Source organism: Oryctolagus cuniculus, chromosome 7 (assembly GCF_051225735.1).
Source record: "Oryctolagus cuniculus isolate XC-2025 breed Fujian yellow rabbit chromosome 7, ASM5122573v1, whole genome shotgun sequence".
In the NCBI taxonomy this organism is placed as follows: Eukaryota; Metazoa; Chordata; class Mammalia; order Lagomorpha; family Leporidae; genus Oryctolagus; species Oryctolagus cuniculus.
The window spans coordinates 152368912-152383064 of NC_142873.1; the positions used below are offsets into that span (position 1 = coordinate 152368912).

At 60.0% G+C, this 14153-nt stretch overlaps 1 protein-coding gene across 14 annotated transcripts in view; it reads left to right on the forward strand.

Moving 5' to 3' along the window:
* Positions 1 to 4130, forward strand: part of UBR4 (ubiquitin protein ligase E3 component n-recognin 4) — a 158502-nt gene extending 154372 nt beyond the window's left edge. For all 14 annotated transcript variants that reach the window (XM_051858039.3, XM_089301426.1, XM_051858043.3 and 11 more), the window contains 3 exons: positions 911 to 1001; positions 1530 to 1692; positions 3754 to 4130. In XM_051858039.3, the coding sequence (XP_051713999.2) occupies positions 911 to 1001; positions 1530 to 1692; positions 3754 to 3818 (319 nt within the window). In that variant the 3' untranslated portion in view covers positions 3819 to 4130. The remainder of the gene's footprint in view (positions 1 to 910; positions 1002 to 1529; positions 1693 to 3753) is intronic.
* The last annotated feature ends 10023 nt before the right edge of the window (positions 4131 to 14153 follow it).

Consider the following 14153-nt stretch of genomic DNA (forward strand, 5'->3'; position numbering starts at 1 on the left):
TTCTGGGATCATCCCAGGGCTCAGAGGTGTCAGGTGGCTGCACATCCCACCCGAGACCCTGCTGTTGTTCAACACCAGTTTCTACTAGCCGGCTGTTTTGTCACAGAACACGCATTTGAAAACCCCCATGTTTGGCTGGTTTGGGTCTTCTGACTGATAATAAATCTTTCCTGATGGGAATGGAACGACTGAAGTACAGAGCCTTGCTTTCTACTTAATCAGTTAGGTCCACTGAGTGCGTGAGCTTGTGTGGGGCTACATAAGGAAACTTGGGGCTCCTTCACATTTACGCCAGGAACCTTTATTTGAAAAAGACATTTATTTATTTGTCTTTATATTTGTTTAAAAGGCAGAGCAACAGAGAAAGGAAGAGACAGGTCTTCATCTGCTGGTTCATTCTCCAAGTAGCGAGGTCTGGGCCAGGCTGGAGCTAGGAGCCAGGAACCACCCACATGGGTGTCAGGGCCCCTACTACTTGAGCCATCTTCCACTGCCTTCCCAGGAGCATTAGCAGGAAACTGGATCAGAAGCAGAGCAGCTGGGACTCAAACTGGCACTATGATATGGATGCCATTTGTCTCAAGTGGTGGCTTAATATGCTGTGCCCCAACTCCAGCCCCAAGAGGGCTTTTGATTGCCATTGTCCTGTTCTCATTTTCCTCAGATTTGGAAGTTGAGTACTAAGCCAGTCAGATGCATTTCATGGAACCTTCTCTTAATAAATAAGCCGCTGGGTCCCAGGTCTTCAGAATTTCTTGCCTGTAGCTGCTTTTCTCCAAGAGGTTTGGCAAGTAGCTGGGACCACGTGATGTGTCGCTTACAGGGACTCTTGCCTGGCACCCCAGTGCTCTGCTCTGTCCTATGAGTCTCCAGGGGACTTCATGGGATGGGACTTGATTTTCTTTTCCAGGCTGGCAGACAAGGCTGTGAAGGACTATTCCACCTACCGTTCTTCCCTTCTGTTTTGGGCCCTCGTCGATCTCATTTACAACATGTTTAAGGTAAGGACACGGCATCCAGGTGGCTCTCCTCTCGGCCTGGGGGTGCTCTGCTCCTGAGACGCAGTTGGCTCTCCCGTGGAGGGGGGAGGCATTGTTTTCAGCCTTACCGTAAGCCCACTTCTACAGGAAAGTCTACCCTCCCACCTCTGCCTTAGTTGCTCGTGAGCCCCCGTGGCCCCGTGGGACAGACTCACTGCAGACTGTCCAGTAACAGGCCGCTCCCCGTGCCTGGAGAGAGATCCGTTCACCCTCTGAAGGAGGCAGCTCATCCTGGGGGCTGTCGACAGTCCCTTCGGTTTGCACACGCAGACGTGATTGTAGGGAGGAAGGAATGTAGTCGCTCGTTGGAGCTGTAGGTGCAAGAGCCGCGGTGCGAGTAAAGGGTCTGTAAGGAGAGGAATGACACTGCCGCTCCTGAAGGGGTGGCACGCCCCAGGGAGAGCTCGGATGTGTGCGGTTGGCTGGGCTGGGGACTGGCTGCCTGGAGTCATTCGCTTGCCCAGCCCTGTCTCCTGTTGGCTTTTGCAGAAGGTGCCTACCAGTAACACGGAGGGAGGCTGGTCCTGCTCTCTGGCCGAGTACATCCGCCACAACGACATGCCTGTCTACGAGGCTGCCGACAAAGCTCTGGAGACCTTCCAGGAGGAGTTCGTGCCAGTGGAGACTTTCTCAGAGTTCCTTGATGTGGCCGGTCAGTGTCAAGGTGGCCTCCTCCACCCATCCTCTGTGGGGAGGCCCAGGGCTTGGTCTTCACGTAGCAGAGGCAACCACGGGCAGCACAGCCTGTGAGCTGCCACTGGTGGGAGCAGCGGCTCGAACGTGTGCCACCCAGCACTGGGCTGCTTACTGTCCGTGAGCCCAGTTGAGGCCACCCTGGGTAAGGTGGGAACTTCGGTTACCTCCATTTTACAGAGCAGGTAACTGAGGCTTTGAAGGTTAACTTGCTGCCCACAGGATCTTAGCTGGAGAAACTTTTTGGTTCTGGCTGTTAATAACAGTTTACAGGATTAAAATGCAAATAGGAGTGTGCCTTTCTTCCTCTGCCTTTTGGGGACTGAGACCTCCGGGGTCGCAGCTGCCCCCGGGAGATTCTGAAACAGATGATGAATGTCAGAGCAGAGCACTCCTGAGCCTTCCGGGTGACATCCTGTGAGACACAGTGGAGGCCTCACCCCACAGCTAGCGAGATGCAAGGCCATCCTTCTCTCCTGTGTACAGTTTTTGTATGACAGATTGTCACACTAACTACAGACACATGAAAATGTGTTTGGATTCCATAAGAGACATCAGATGACAGCGAGGAGAGGTGACTTGTGCTTGGAAAGTCCACCTAGGATTGAAAGCTCCCTTCCTCTTGGGTTGTGGGCACTTTGACGTAACCCGTCAGTTCAGCCACTCAGCCAAAGCAGAGGGCACCAGATCTGGGTGCTGTCTTCATAGCTTGCGTCGCTGTTTCCTGATGGTCGTTGTAGAAATTTTACACTGTGCAGAAGCAGGCGGGAACTCCCCAAAGAGCCAGTGTCAGGAGGACATCTCTGTTAGCATGTTGTCTGCTTCCCTCCCCGGGAACAAGGCCTGCGGAAGGCCTCGGTACTGCTCAGTGGGTTCATCTTCCCAGCTCAGCGCTGACTGAGCCATCTATCTTGGAAGCACTGGGTGGTATCAGCCATGCATGGCCCTGCCCACCTCTGTGTCTTTGATAATTGCTTGCCCCTCTCTGGTCTCTTTTCAGCCTGAACGTGAGCACACGCCGTGCTTTCTCCCCCGAAAGTTGGCCCTGACTCGGAGCAGATCACCTGCTTAATTTTCTTTGCCCTTGGTGCGGAGCCCTGTGCCTGTCACAGGGGACCCTGCCAGTGTGGCTGTGAACGCCAGGGCTCCGCATCAGCCCTGAGCTAGTGATGGTGGGGAGAGCCATGGCCCCCGCCAGGCAGAAGCCGCTGGCCTGCCCCTCCTCAGTCAGCTTCTTACCCAGTTTCAGCTGTTAGTGTCATTGCCGCAGACACACCCTGCTGCAATTCACAGCACCTTCCAGTGCCAGCTCCAAACACTGCTGCCTCGGTTAATGCAGGGACTTGGGAAGTGACTTTGGTTTGCCTGTGGCCAGGCCAGCAGGGTTAACCACTCCACATCTATGTAACCTGGGGCCCCAGTGTCTCCTGTGCCCTGCCTGGTGAGGAGGGGTGGGCTCCAGGGGCTCTGTAGGGACCTAGCACCTTTGTGCACAATCACACGATTGGTCTCATTTCATGCCCGCCCTGAGGCATCATGATGGCTGCGCACGGTCTCTGTCTGATGATTGACAAGTGGAGCTCCTGTGCTTGGATCGCATGCACAGGAACTCAGGACTGTGGTGGGCTCAGAGCTCAGGAGAACCCAGGCCCCCTGCCTGCTCTGCCCCTCCCCGCCCTCCAGTGCAGTGCATCAGCCTCTCGTTGGTCCCAGAACTTGCTGAGAAGATGGGAGAGGCTGGCACATGCTCCCTTCAGAATATTCGGTTCCTGTCGTTGGCAGCTCCTCTGCCTGAGCCAGGTTCACATCCTCCACTCCAGGCTCGGGCTGGCCTCAGCACTTCCCCTGCAGCAGAACAGGGCGTGTGCCCAGCGACTGCCTCTCCAGGCACTGCTGGTGTCAGCGAGTGGCTGCTCCGAGCTTGTCGGGGCGCAGCGTGCTCTCTGTGTGGGTGCACCAGCCGTGACTCAGTGGGGCTGTGCGCGACGCTCCTAACCAGCCTGGGCCCTGTGTTTTCCAGGTCTCCTCTCAGAAATCACTGACCCGGAGAGCTTCCTGAAGGACCTGTTCAATTCAGTCCCCTGACCGCCACGCGGACACCACTGTTGACGAAGACTGAAGCGAGCTTGCTTCCCGCCCTCTGTCCCTTCCCGCGCGCCGACTCCCCATGGGGTGCTGCATCATTGCCTCCCCCCATCCCTGGTTTTTTCCTGGAGTGGCTTGGAGTTTTAGGCTTCCTGTTTGTCTGTGCGTGTGGTGCACTAGCGCTGAAGTTGTCTGTGACCCCAGCCATAGAAGGACCTGTACATACCTGGGAACCATGGCTTGTCCTGGCCAGCGTAATACTTGAGTGTGCACATCTTGAGAAATAAATGAATGACTGAATACACATAGAAAGCTCTGCCGAACCCGTCCTGGTGGTGCAGGCCACACGCTTTGCTTAACTGCGTCGCCTTTCTAGTGCCTGCCTGGGAGACCGCTGTACCAAGATCACCGGGCCTCCCGTCAGCACCCAGTGGAGCCGGTCCAGTCTCGGCCAGCGAGCTGGGGTGTTCGATGGTTGTGATTTTTTTTCCCCAGCACAGAGCCCTTGGTCTTGCTCTTCATTTTGTGGCTCTGGGAGCTGGAACCCAACATGGAGCACGTTGGCTTTCGCAGTGAAGGCAGGCGCGGTGGAGCAGGCTGTGGTCTTTGTTGGCGACCACAGGCCTGGGGAGCACTTGCCATTCCCATGCTGACGCTCTCCGGGGTTGTCGTGTTAAGGAAAGGCCGGGAGCAGGCGTGGGGTGAGAATGCTGAGGGGCTGCCTCTGCTTGCAGGCACCCAGTGGGCTCTTGTTTCTAGTCTGACAGCCCCGGCAGGAACCAGCCACGCTTGCTGGAAGCCACTGGGCCCTCCGGGAGCCTCTGTGGCACTCTGGTGAGGCTCTAGTGAGGCGGCAAAACCAGAGCAGGCTGACCCGATGTGGCCCCGAGAGGAAGTGCTTGCATGCGTCTGTCTCCTTTTGTTCCCTGCGGCCGCTCTGTGTGGCATGAGCCTCCCCCTCTGCCGAGTGGTTCATGCGGCTGACCCCTCAGGCCAGACCATCTGGGACGGGGCTCCTCTGGGAGCAGAGAGATCCACAGCCAAGCTGCCCGCCGCTCCTCAGTGCCCCAACCGTGCAGCCGCGAACAGACAAAGGCGGTTTGTTGCCAGGTCCCGCTGGCAGCCCTGGCAGCCCGGAGCATGTGTGCCCTCGTGCACGACTGCCCTCATGTTCATGTGGGGACACGGGCTCCTGTGGGAGCAGCTTGGCCCTGGCATGCGGGAGCAGCGTCAGGTTGTGGTCAGGCCTCGCCTGTAAAATGGGGGCGTCAGTCTGCACAGGTCGGGTGTGGCGAGGTCTGCGTGAGGTCAGTGAATGGTAGCTTATTAATAGTGAACTCGCAGTCCAGGTCTCTTGGGCTCTGAAACCCCTTCTCAGGCCCTTGCTGACCTGGTGGGAACTGGTTGTGCTTAATGCTGGGGGGGGGAGGAACACAGTAGGGAAGGGGGTTTGGGGAGTGTGGTGCACGGTGCCAGGGAGGCAGCCTTGGGCCTGTGCCGAAAGACGAGGCTGGCCAGAGTGCGTTTCCCGGGACTGCGCCAGCGCTGCTGCGCCAGCTCTGACCCCCGTGCTGCCCCCACCAAGACGGGAGGCCGGGGGCTGGGGCCCGGGAGCAGTGGCGAGAGTGAGCTCTACGGGGCTCCCAGCCTGTCTGCATGAGGGCTCTGGGCATGAGTTCAGGAGAGGGTCCTAGAAGCGGGCCCCACCCAGCATAGCCTGCCCTGGCTGTGCCCAGCGCCGCCCTGGGGCACAGGAATCTCATCGCCCTTGCTTTCTCTGGGTGTCAGGATCGACATCCAGCCTGACGCACATGCACATGTGTGTGCGCACGTGTGTGCTCATGCATGTGCACACGCCTCAGCACAAGTCCCGTTGCTCTGTGGTGTCTGTTTCCTGCCTCAGGAGGCTGCTCCCTTCCTCCCCTTCCTTGTCTGTTGCCTCGTCTCAGAGCCTGGCCCATGTCTGGGTGCTGCCGGCTTGTCCCCTTTGGCCTCCTGATGAGCCAGGAGAAGCAGCTGCAGAGTCTCCTGTCACTCAGGGGACTGGGTCCAGCCTGGGAGGGGACGCCGCCCTGGCCAGCCGTTCTCCACATCTCACCCTGGGCCCCTCTGCTCTGACCCAGGACACAGACAGGGAAGGACTGCTCAGGGCCCTGGCTTCAGGCCTGGCAGCTGCCCGGTCACAAAGTGGGAGAAGAGGCGCCAGGCTCCGAGGTGAGGAGGAAGGAGAGAAAGTGACAGTGAGGAGCACCCCCGGCTCGCTCCTCCATCCACCCTGGGCTCCAGCTGCCCCCACCCCCATCCCATGCAGGTCCTGGGCCACAGTCAACGTCAGTGTCAGAGATCGGCCAGGCCTCCAGGGTGCAGGGAGCTGATTTCCTGGGGCACCCCTGGGTGAGGAAATGGGGCTGGGCAGGAACAGCAGGAGCTGGCTTTCCTGGGGAGCCCGGGTATGGGGGAAACCAGTGAGAGCCTGGTCTCACCCATCAGGGCAGTGTGGGCTCGGGCGTGAGTGTTCTGTAGCAGGAGTGACGGCTTGCTGCTGTGTCTTCCAGGTTCCTGTGACTCTGTCACTCCATCTACCCCAGCCGTCCCCGATTGCCACAAGGGGCCCTTGCCAGACCCCTGCAGGCTGTTGATGGTTTTAGAAACTTGGGGGGCCCCCCTCCCCGGACTCCTGCTATGTCACTAATCCTCAGTCCCGTTTTTTGTCTCTCTGTTTTAGATTTATTTTATTTATAAGTCAGAATTACAGAGAAAGATCTTCCATCTGCTGGTTCACTCCCCAAATGGCTGCTTGGCCAGGGCTGGGCCAGGCCAAAGTCAGGAGCTTCCTCCAGGTCTCACATGGGTGCAGGGGCCCAAGCATTTGGGCCATGCCCTACTGCTTTCCCAGGCACACTAGCAGGGAACTGGATTGGAAGTGAAGCAGCTGGGACTTGAACTGGCACCCATGTGGGATGCTGGCACTATAGACAGTGGCTTAACCTGGTCACAGCAGTGGCCCTGTGTTGGCCCTGATTTAAAGATAGGGAACCATAGGCTCAGAGAGATAAACTCACTTGCCCAAGGCTGTTCAGCCTGTAAGCAGGATGCAGCCCGTCTGCCTGGGCGGCCTGAGCCCTGCTCATTTGCCTGATCTTGCTCTCCCTCTGGTCTGGGTATGGGCTTGGTTAACTCATCCCAGCTCCCAGCAGGAGAGCACAGCTCCGGGAGCCAGGGCTTGGCCAGGGCTTGGCCAGGTCCCAGTGGGTGGGGCAGCCACAGCTATGGGTTAATGGGCTGTTCACAGGGAACTCTGCTTAGGGCTGGTGAGGGTGAGGGGCAAGGCCCTGGGAACCAACTCTGCATTGGGATGGCAGGACAGGCACATGGGCTCCACTTGGCCCTAATGTCAGGGCCACAGGGCGATTACAGGGGGGCTTATGTTGGGGGAGGCTGCAGGTATCCCAGCCCTGGTCCCTCCATGGGGCAGATACCTGCCCATTCATGGGGACGGGGTCCTGGCCCTGCCCAGCAGCCTGCAGACAGCCAGACAATGCCACTCTTGTCTTCTCTCCCGGCTCCCGAAGTGACAAGCGGGGGCTGAGCCTCCCAGCTTAGTTTGCCTTGGGTCACCTACCCTGCCTGCTCCTGCTCCCGTTGCCGAAGGGGACTCTGAGCACCTCCAAAGGGAACCCATGGAGTGTCCCAGGCCGTGGCTAACGGCCCACTGCCCTGCCCATTTTCCTGGCTTTGGCCTCGGCACCCCTACCTCAGCCCCTGCTCATACAGGGGCTGTGTCCAGTGCCTGACCGCACTCTCACCCATGCTTGCTGAGGTAGGCGTGGCTGGTATAAGAATATCCCTTGCGGGGCCGGCGCCATGGCTCACTTGGCTAATCCTCCACCTGCAGCACTAGCATCCCATATGGGCACCGGGTTCTAGTCCCAGCTGCTCCTCTTCCAGTCCAGCTCTCTGCTGTGGCCCAGGAAGACAGTGGAGGATGGCCCAGGTACTTGGGCCCTACACCTGCATGGGCGACCAGGAGGAAGCGCCTGGCTCCTGACTTTGGATCAGCGTAGCTCTGGCTATAGCATCCATTTGGGGGGTGAACCAGCGGAAGGAAGACCTTTCTCTCTGTCTCTCTCTCTCACTGTCTAACTCTACCTGTCAAATTAAAAAAATATATATCCCATGCAACAGTTGGGACAGACTTCAGTAACAAACATCCTGGTTATTTCTCTGAAATTCAGACTTGGCATCCTGTATTTTTGTTGTCAAGTTTTGGTGACCCTGGCTCTGTTGCTTGCCAAGCGCACTGATTCCTGACCTGGAGGAAGCCCCTGCTCTTAGCGGCAGAGGTGAGACCAAGACAGAGATCCCACTGGGGCCTCTGCCCAGGAGAGCTGGGGCGCCTGGGGGACTTGCAGCTTCCCAGGCCTGGAGTGTCGGGGGTGGCAGCATGACAGGGCCCCCAGGGGAGCAGGTCCCAGAAACCTTGGCTTTGATCTTTGTGCAGCGGCTTCCCCTACATGGGACTGTGCTGAGACCCCATGCATGGGCCAGCACAGGACCTCCACAGCCCCTCCAGCCTGCTGTGCCCATCACAGCCACTCAACTCTGATCGGACGACTCAGCAGGGTGGCAGGGGTCAGATTTGGGTTGAGGGCTGGCTGTGTTGCCTGGGACAAAGCCCTTCAGCTCTCCTGGCCTCCGTTCCTTGGTGTGTAAATGGAACAAGCCTCAGGCCCGCCTGGTGCCTACCCAGGGGAGGCCTGGGGGACGGAAGTGCTTCAGGTGTGAATGACTGAGCCCCAGCAGGGCCTGGGTCCCCCGGCTGGCAGCAGGGCTCCTACTGGGCTGTTTAGGGTGAGGGAGACTTCAGTCATTGGAGGTGTCCGTGCCGTGTGTCAGCTTCCCACATTGTCGTCTGACACCAGAGCGTCCCTATAAAATGCCAGGACCAACTCTGTCCTCCTGGGTGACCCCAGGGCAAGCCAGGCACCTGTCCTTTTTTTTCTTTTAATTTATTTATTTGAAAGGCACAGTGACAGAGAGCTAAAGATCTTCCAGCCACTGGTTCACTCTCCAAATGGCTGCAGTGGCCAAGGCTGGGCCAGGCCAAAGCCAAGAGCCCCGAACTCCATCTAGGACTCCCATGTGAGTGTGCTTGGGCCATCTTCCACTGCTTTCCCAGGTGCATATGCAGGGAGCTGGACCGGAAGTGGAGCAGGAGCAGGTGGGACTGGAACCAGTGTTCAGATATGGGATGTCGGTGTTGTAAGCGGCGGCTTACCCCACTCACTAGCCCTCAGACATCTGTCTTTTTTTTTTTTTTTTTTTTTTTTTTGACAGGCAGAGTGGACAGTGAGAGAGAGAGAGACAGAGAGAAAGGTCTTCCTTTGCCGTTGGTTCAGCCTCCAATGGCCGCCGCGGCCGGCGCACCACGCTGATCCGATGGCAGGAGCCAGGAGCCAGGTGCCTCCCCTGGTCTCCCATGGGGTGCAGGGCCCAAGCACTTGGGCCATCCTCCACTGCACTCCCTGGCCACAGCAGAGAGCTGGCCTGGAAGAGGGGCAACCGGGACAGAATCCGGCGCCCCGACCGGGACTAGAACCCGGTGTGCCGGCGCCGCAAGGCGGAGGATTAGCCTAGTGAGCCGCGGCGCCAGCCAGACATCTGTCTTTAGTGGACACCTGAGCCCGCCTCCTGGTCTGGGAGGAGGCATCATGTGGAGGCCACGCCCACAATCTCCTCTGATGGCCTTGGCAGCCTCCCTTGCAGCTGGGATGTGGTCCAGATGGGACTTGGCCCATCGGATGCCCCTGTCCAGACTCTGAACCCAGAGCTGGGGATGCACGAAGGGGGGCAGGTTGAGGAGGCCTACGTTGACCAGTTCTGTTAGCAAGAATGAGGGCAGGGAGGCCGCTGGGCGGCCCAAAGGATGGACAGGCAGACACAACTGCTGCCCAGGGCTGCCTGCCTGCCACATTGCTGCCCCCGCCCCTTCCCAGTGGGGATCAGGGTCTGCGCCTGGCCCACCCTGGCAGGGAGCACGTGTGACCCAGCTGTAGGCTTCCTGTGTCTCCCCAGAGGGACTGGTTTTTGACCATGAGGGTATCCAAGAGGGGTTCCCTGAGCAGCTGGTGCAGGGACCTGCATGCCCTGTCTCCTCTGATGTGCTCAGGTGGGGGCAGCCGCTTGGGGAGGGAGGAGGAAGCTGGCCTGGCAGCGGAGCCCACACTCTTGCTCTGAGACCTGGGCCCCAGCCACTCCTGTGTCCACCCTCCCTCCGCACCTGCCAGAGAGGGCGGCAGCGCTGTGCAGGCTGGGGTATGCTGCAGGCCCTCCACTGCCCCTCCACCCGACAACACTGGCACCAGGGCCGCCTGGGTCGGCAACTGGACCCTGCCTCAGCAAGAGGCCCTGCGACTCGGCGACCTTGGACAAGCCCTGGAGGGGTCAGGATCCTCACCTGCAGGATGGGGCCGTGTGCAAGGTGTAGGTGCGTCAGCACGTCCGGTGGCTGCCATGTTCTGTGCTCACAGTTCTCAGGGGGTACGTGAGACAGAGGTTCAGAGAGGTGGATTCACTCACCCAACACTGCACAGGCTGCAAGAGGCAGAACTCCGAACCCCCATCTGTTGGACTCCCAACGGCGGGCTCCTCCTCCCTACGGAAGGGGCAGGAGGCCTGTAGAGCAGCCGCTGGGGGCTCGGTGGTGTCCCGTCTCTCCCCACATCCAGGCTTTGTCTGAACCCTGGGTTTGGCCGACTTTCTCTGTACAGAGCCGGTGAGTCCAAGGGTGTTGCAAACTCTGCTGGGAATGAAGTTGAGAGAGACGCTGACTTCGGTGCAAAACGTGTTTAAATCCTTGCAGTTTTGCACATCCCAGTGGCAAAGCGCTCTGTCACTTCTGACAGGGAGGCCTCAGTTTTCTCATCTGTAAAATGGGACCTCCTAGGTTGGTGGTGAGGAGTAAGCACCCTACCTGAGCAAGGCACGTGTTGGGCTTAGTGTGGATTCAAAGTAGTCAAGTCAACATGGAATCTGGTGCGAGCCACGTGTGGGGAGCTCCTGGCCACCCGTCCTGGCACGGGCACTTCCTCCGGGCGGTGCCCGACACAGCTGTGAGCCCAGCCATGTCTGGGACCCACCAGCGTGGGCAAGTCCCTGCCCCTCTTCGGGTCTCAGTTTTCCTGTCTCAAAAAGTTGATTGGACCATCTCACCAAGGGCCCGCCCACCCCCAGGAGGTAATAAAGCTGCCCGGTGCCCACTGCTCCCCAGGCTGGCGTCTCCTCGGACTAGCTCGGGCACCTCCGCTGCCCTGGCCAGGAGAAAGCCCCAGGTCCCAGACGTGAGCCCACACTGCCCATCCTGCAGGGGGCGCTCTCAGCCAACACCTTCCCTGGGTCCCCTTGGGACTCCTTTCTCGCCATCCCCACCAGGGCTGACCAGCAGCGCGGAGCCAGCCCAGGGAAGGCTGTGGGCTGTGGGCTCGAAGAAGCGGCTGCCCGATGTGGCTCTGGCATCTGTGGTCCCGTTTATCCAGGGAGGCCGGGCAGGGCCGCTGTCCAGGGTCACACAGCCAGAATTCGGCCCCAGCACTGCGGCGCTCCCCACCTGCTACCCAGGCCTCAGAGCCGGACATGACCTTGGATAGCATCGTCCCCAGTGTGGCCTCCACAACTCAGGAGCCCCCAGCTTAGGATGTGTGCTCAGCTGCTGGCTGGACAGGCCCAGACCAAGGACTTTGCCCTCTGTGGCAGGCGCCAGCCCACCCCTGGGCCACCCAGAAGGCCACACACAAGTGGTATTTTACAGGGACGCCTTGCACTCACCGTGCTGTGCACCTTGGGCAAATGGCTCAGCCTCTCTGGGCCTCTGCTTTCTCAGCCCCAAAGAGAACACTGCAGGAGCACCAGGCACTTAGCCTGAGGCTGGACAAGCGAGGGGTCCCGTCACTAACCCACGCAGCTCTTAGTGCGAGCTGCTCACGGGGAGGCTGGGAGGCAGGAGAGAGGGCGGCCTGGCCGCAGTGGACGGGCGGTGGCACCAGCCCGTGTGCCCAGGCCTAACACAAGAGGCTCACAAGAGAGCAGCCCTCCTCCGCTTCTGGAAGCTTCTCGCCAGCCCCGAGAGGATGTGAAGCAGATCTGGGCCTGCCTGCCGGATGTGGGCACGAGCACTGTGCACAGCACCAGTGCCCACTAAGGCGCCTCCTTCTGTTGGTGCCTGCAATGACACCAGTTCCACCCCACTCGCGGAGCGCTTCCTGCGTGCCCAGTCCCGGGAGTCAGAGACGGGCGAGGCACCAGCAGGTGGGCAGCCTGGAGGGTTCTTTCCCCCAAGGAGCTCTGCCCTGCCTCTGTGGGCGTCTCGGTGGGGGCGGCGGGGGCGGTGACATCTGTCGGGCATCAACTCAGAGCAGACGTCGGATCATCCCCATTTCACAGAGAGGAAAACAGAGGCTCAGAGGAGGCGAGTGCTTCCCCTGAGGTCTCCTGGGAGGGGCGCGGCGGAGCAGGGACGTAACCCGGCTGTGACGCACTCCGGAGCCTGCGGGCTGGGCTGCCCTTGTGAATGGTTCGTTCCCGAGTGTGGACAGAGCCCGGAGTCCTGGCTCCCAGCCTGGCCCCTGCCCTGTTCTGCTCCCCTGGCCCTGGCAGCCCCCGGCAGAGCCCCCACCCAGCAGTCTTGGAGGGGCTGCTCAGGATGGATTTGTCCGTAGCACCGAGGCAGAAGCAGGTGGCCCACCTTCAGACAGGAGCCCGCTGTGCAGGGAACTGTGTGGGCAGGGAGTAGGAGGACTTGGTGACCCCAGCCCTGGGTCAGCTCTGGGCTTAGAGTTAAGGCCACCCTTGGAGCCAGGGCGCAGAAACACGGCTGGGATCAGGTGTCATCGTCTCCCAGACGAGCCCGTTTGGAGCTTGTTAGGAGCAGGAGAGCCGGAGACTCCGTCCTCGGTCCTCCCAGGCTATGAGAGGGCGCCCCCTTGTGGCGGGGGAGGCAGAGCCTGTTAGTAACACCTGCCCCCACCCAAGCCACAGCCCTCAACAAGGTCGCAGGTCACTGGGTGAGCGGGGAGAGGCACCCAGCGCAGGGTCAGTCCTCCTGGGGAGGGGCTGCCGCTCTGTGGCTGCATGGGGAGGCCAGGTCCGGCCCCGGGTCCAGCTCGGCAGCATGCTGGGCGTGTGGCGCAGGCCATCCTGCCACCACCAGGGACTGCAGGTTGCCCTGTCCCTCACCTTTGAGGCCTGTCCCAAACTCGGACCCCATCCCCCATGGGATCCCTGTCCCTGTCCTGCACCGGGCTCAGCCACGCCCACCTCCTCCCTCCGCCGCTGCTGCCCTGAGCACGGGGCTCCAGCTTCTTGCTTCTGGAACTTTCCATCTCCCCCACTGTGTCTTACCCTCCCATTTTACAGATAGGCAGACTGGAGGCTGGGCTTGGGACAACGGGGACCTCGCAGGGCCGGGGTCCGTGAGTGGCTTCGAGACAGGGATCTGCTTTTCTTCATGCATAGCATTTAGCTGTCTTCTTTTTTTTTTCTGTTTGTTTATTTATTTATTTTATTTGAAAGGCAGAGTGAGAAAGGGAGGGAGACAGAGAGAGAGAGGAAGAAAGAGAGAAATCTCCCATCCACTGATTCACTCCCCAAATGGCCATCTTGGCCTTTGTGGCCAGGGATTGACCAGGCCGAGCCAGGAGCCTGGAACTCCATCTGGGTCTCCCACGTGGGTGGCAGGGCCCCGAGCCCCTGGGCCATCTTCCCCTGCTTACCCAGGCGCATTAGCAGGGAGCTGGATTGGAAGTGGCGCAGCCGGGATGTGAACGCTGCAAGCAGCAGCTTAGCCCACGGCGCCGCAACGCCGGCCTCTAGCTGTCTTCTATTCTCTTTGGTTCTAGAGACGTCCACCCCACCCCCACCCCACCCCTGCCCCGGCAGTGTGGCTGCTGTCTTCTCTGCCTGTGGTGTTTTCCATAAGCAGGAGGCCGGCCCTGGCGGGCTGACCAGGCCGGTGCTGAAGTGTGGTTCGGTGGGGCTGCAGACCCACAGCTGGCTTCCTGTCATCTGCTGTCTTCTAGCCAGGCAGAGTTAGGGGTGTCCCTCTGGGGTGTGCTGTGGACAGGAGGGGCGGTGAGGCCGTAAGGAGCCTGGTAGGGGGCGGGACTTGGGCAGAGACAGGATGTCAAGGGCAGCGAGAGGACAGTGCAGGGCAGGGTGCGAGGCCAGGGGCAGCATGGAGTCCCCGGGGCACTGAGAGGGTGACAGGAGCTGGGGGTGTCCCTGAGAGGGGAGTGCTACCGAAGGCGGGGGCCCCGAGACCTCAGCATCTGCGAGGGGCTG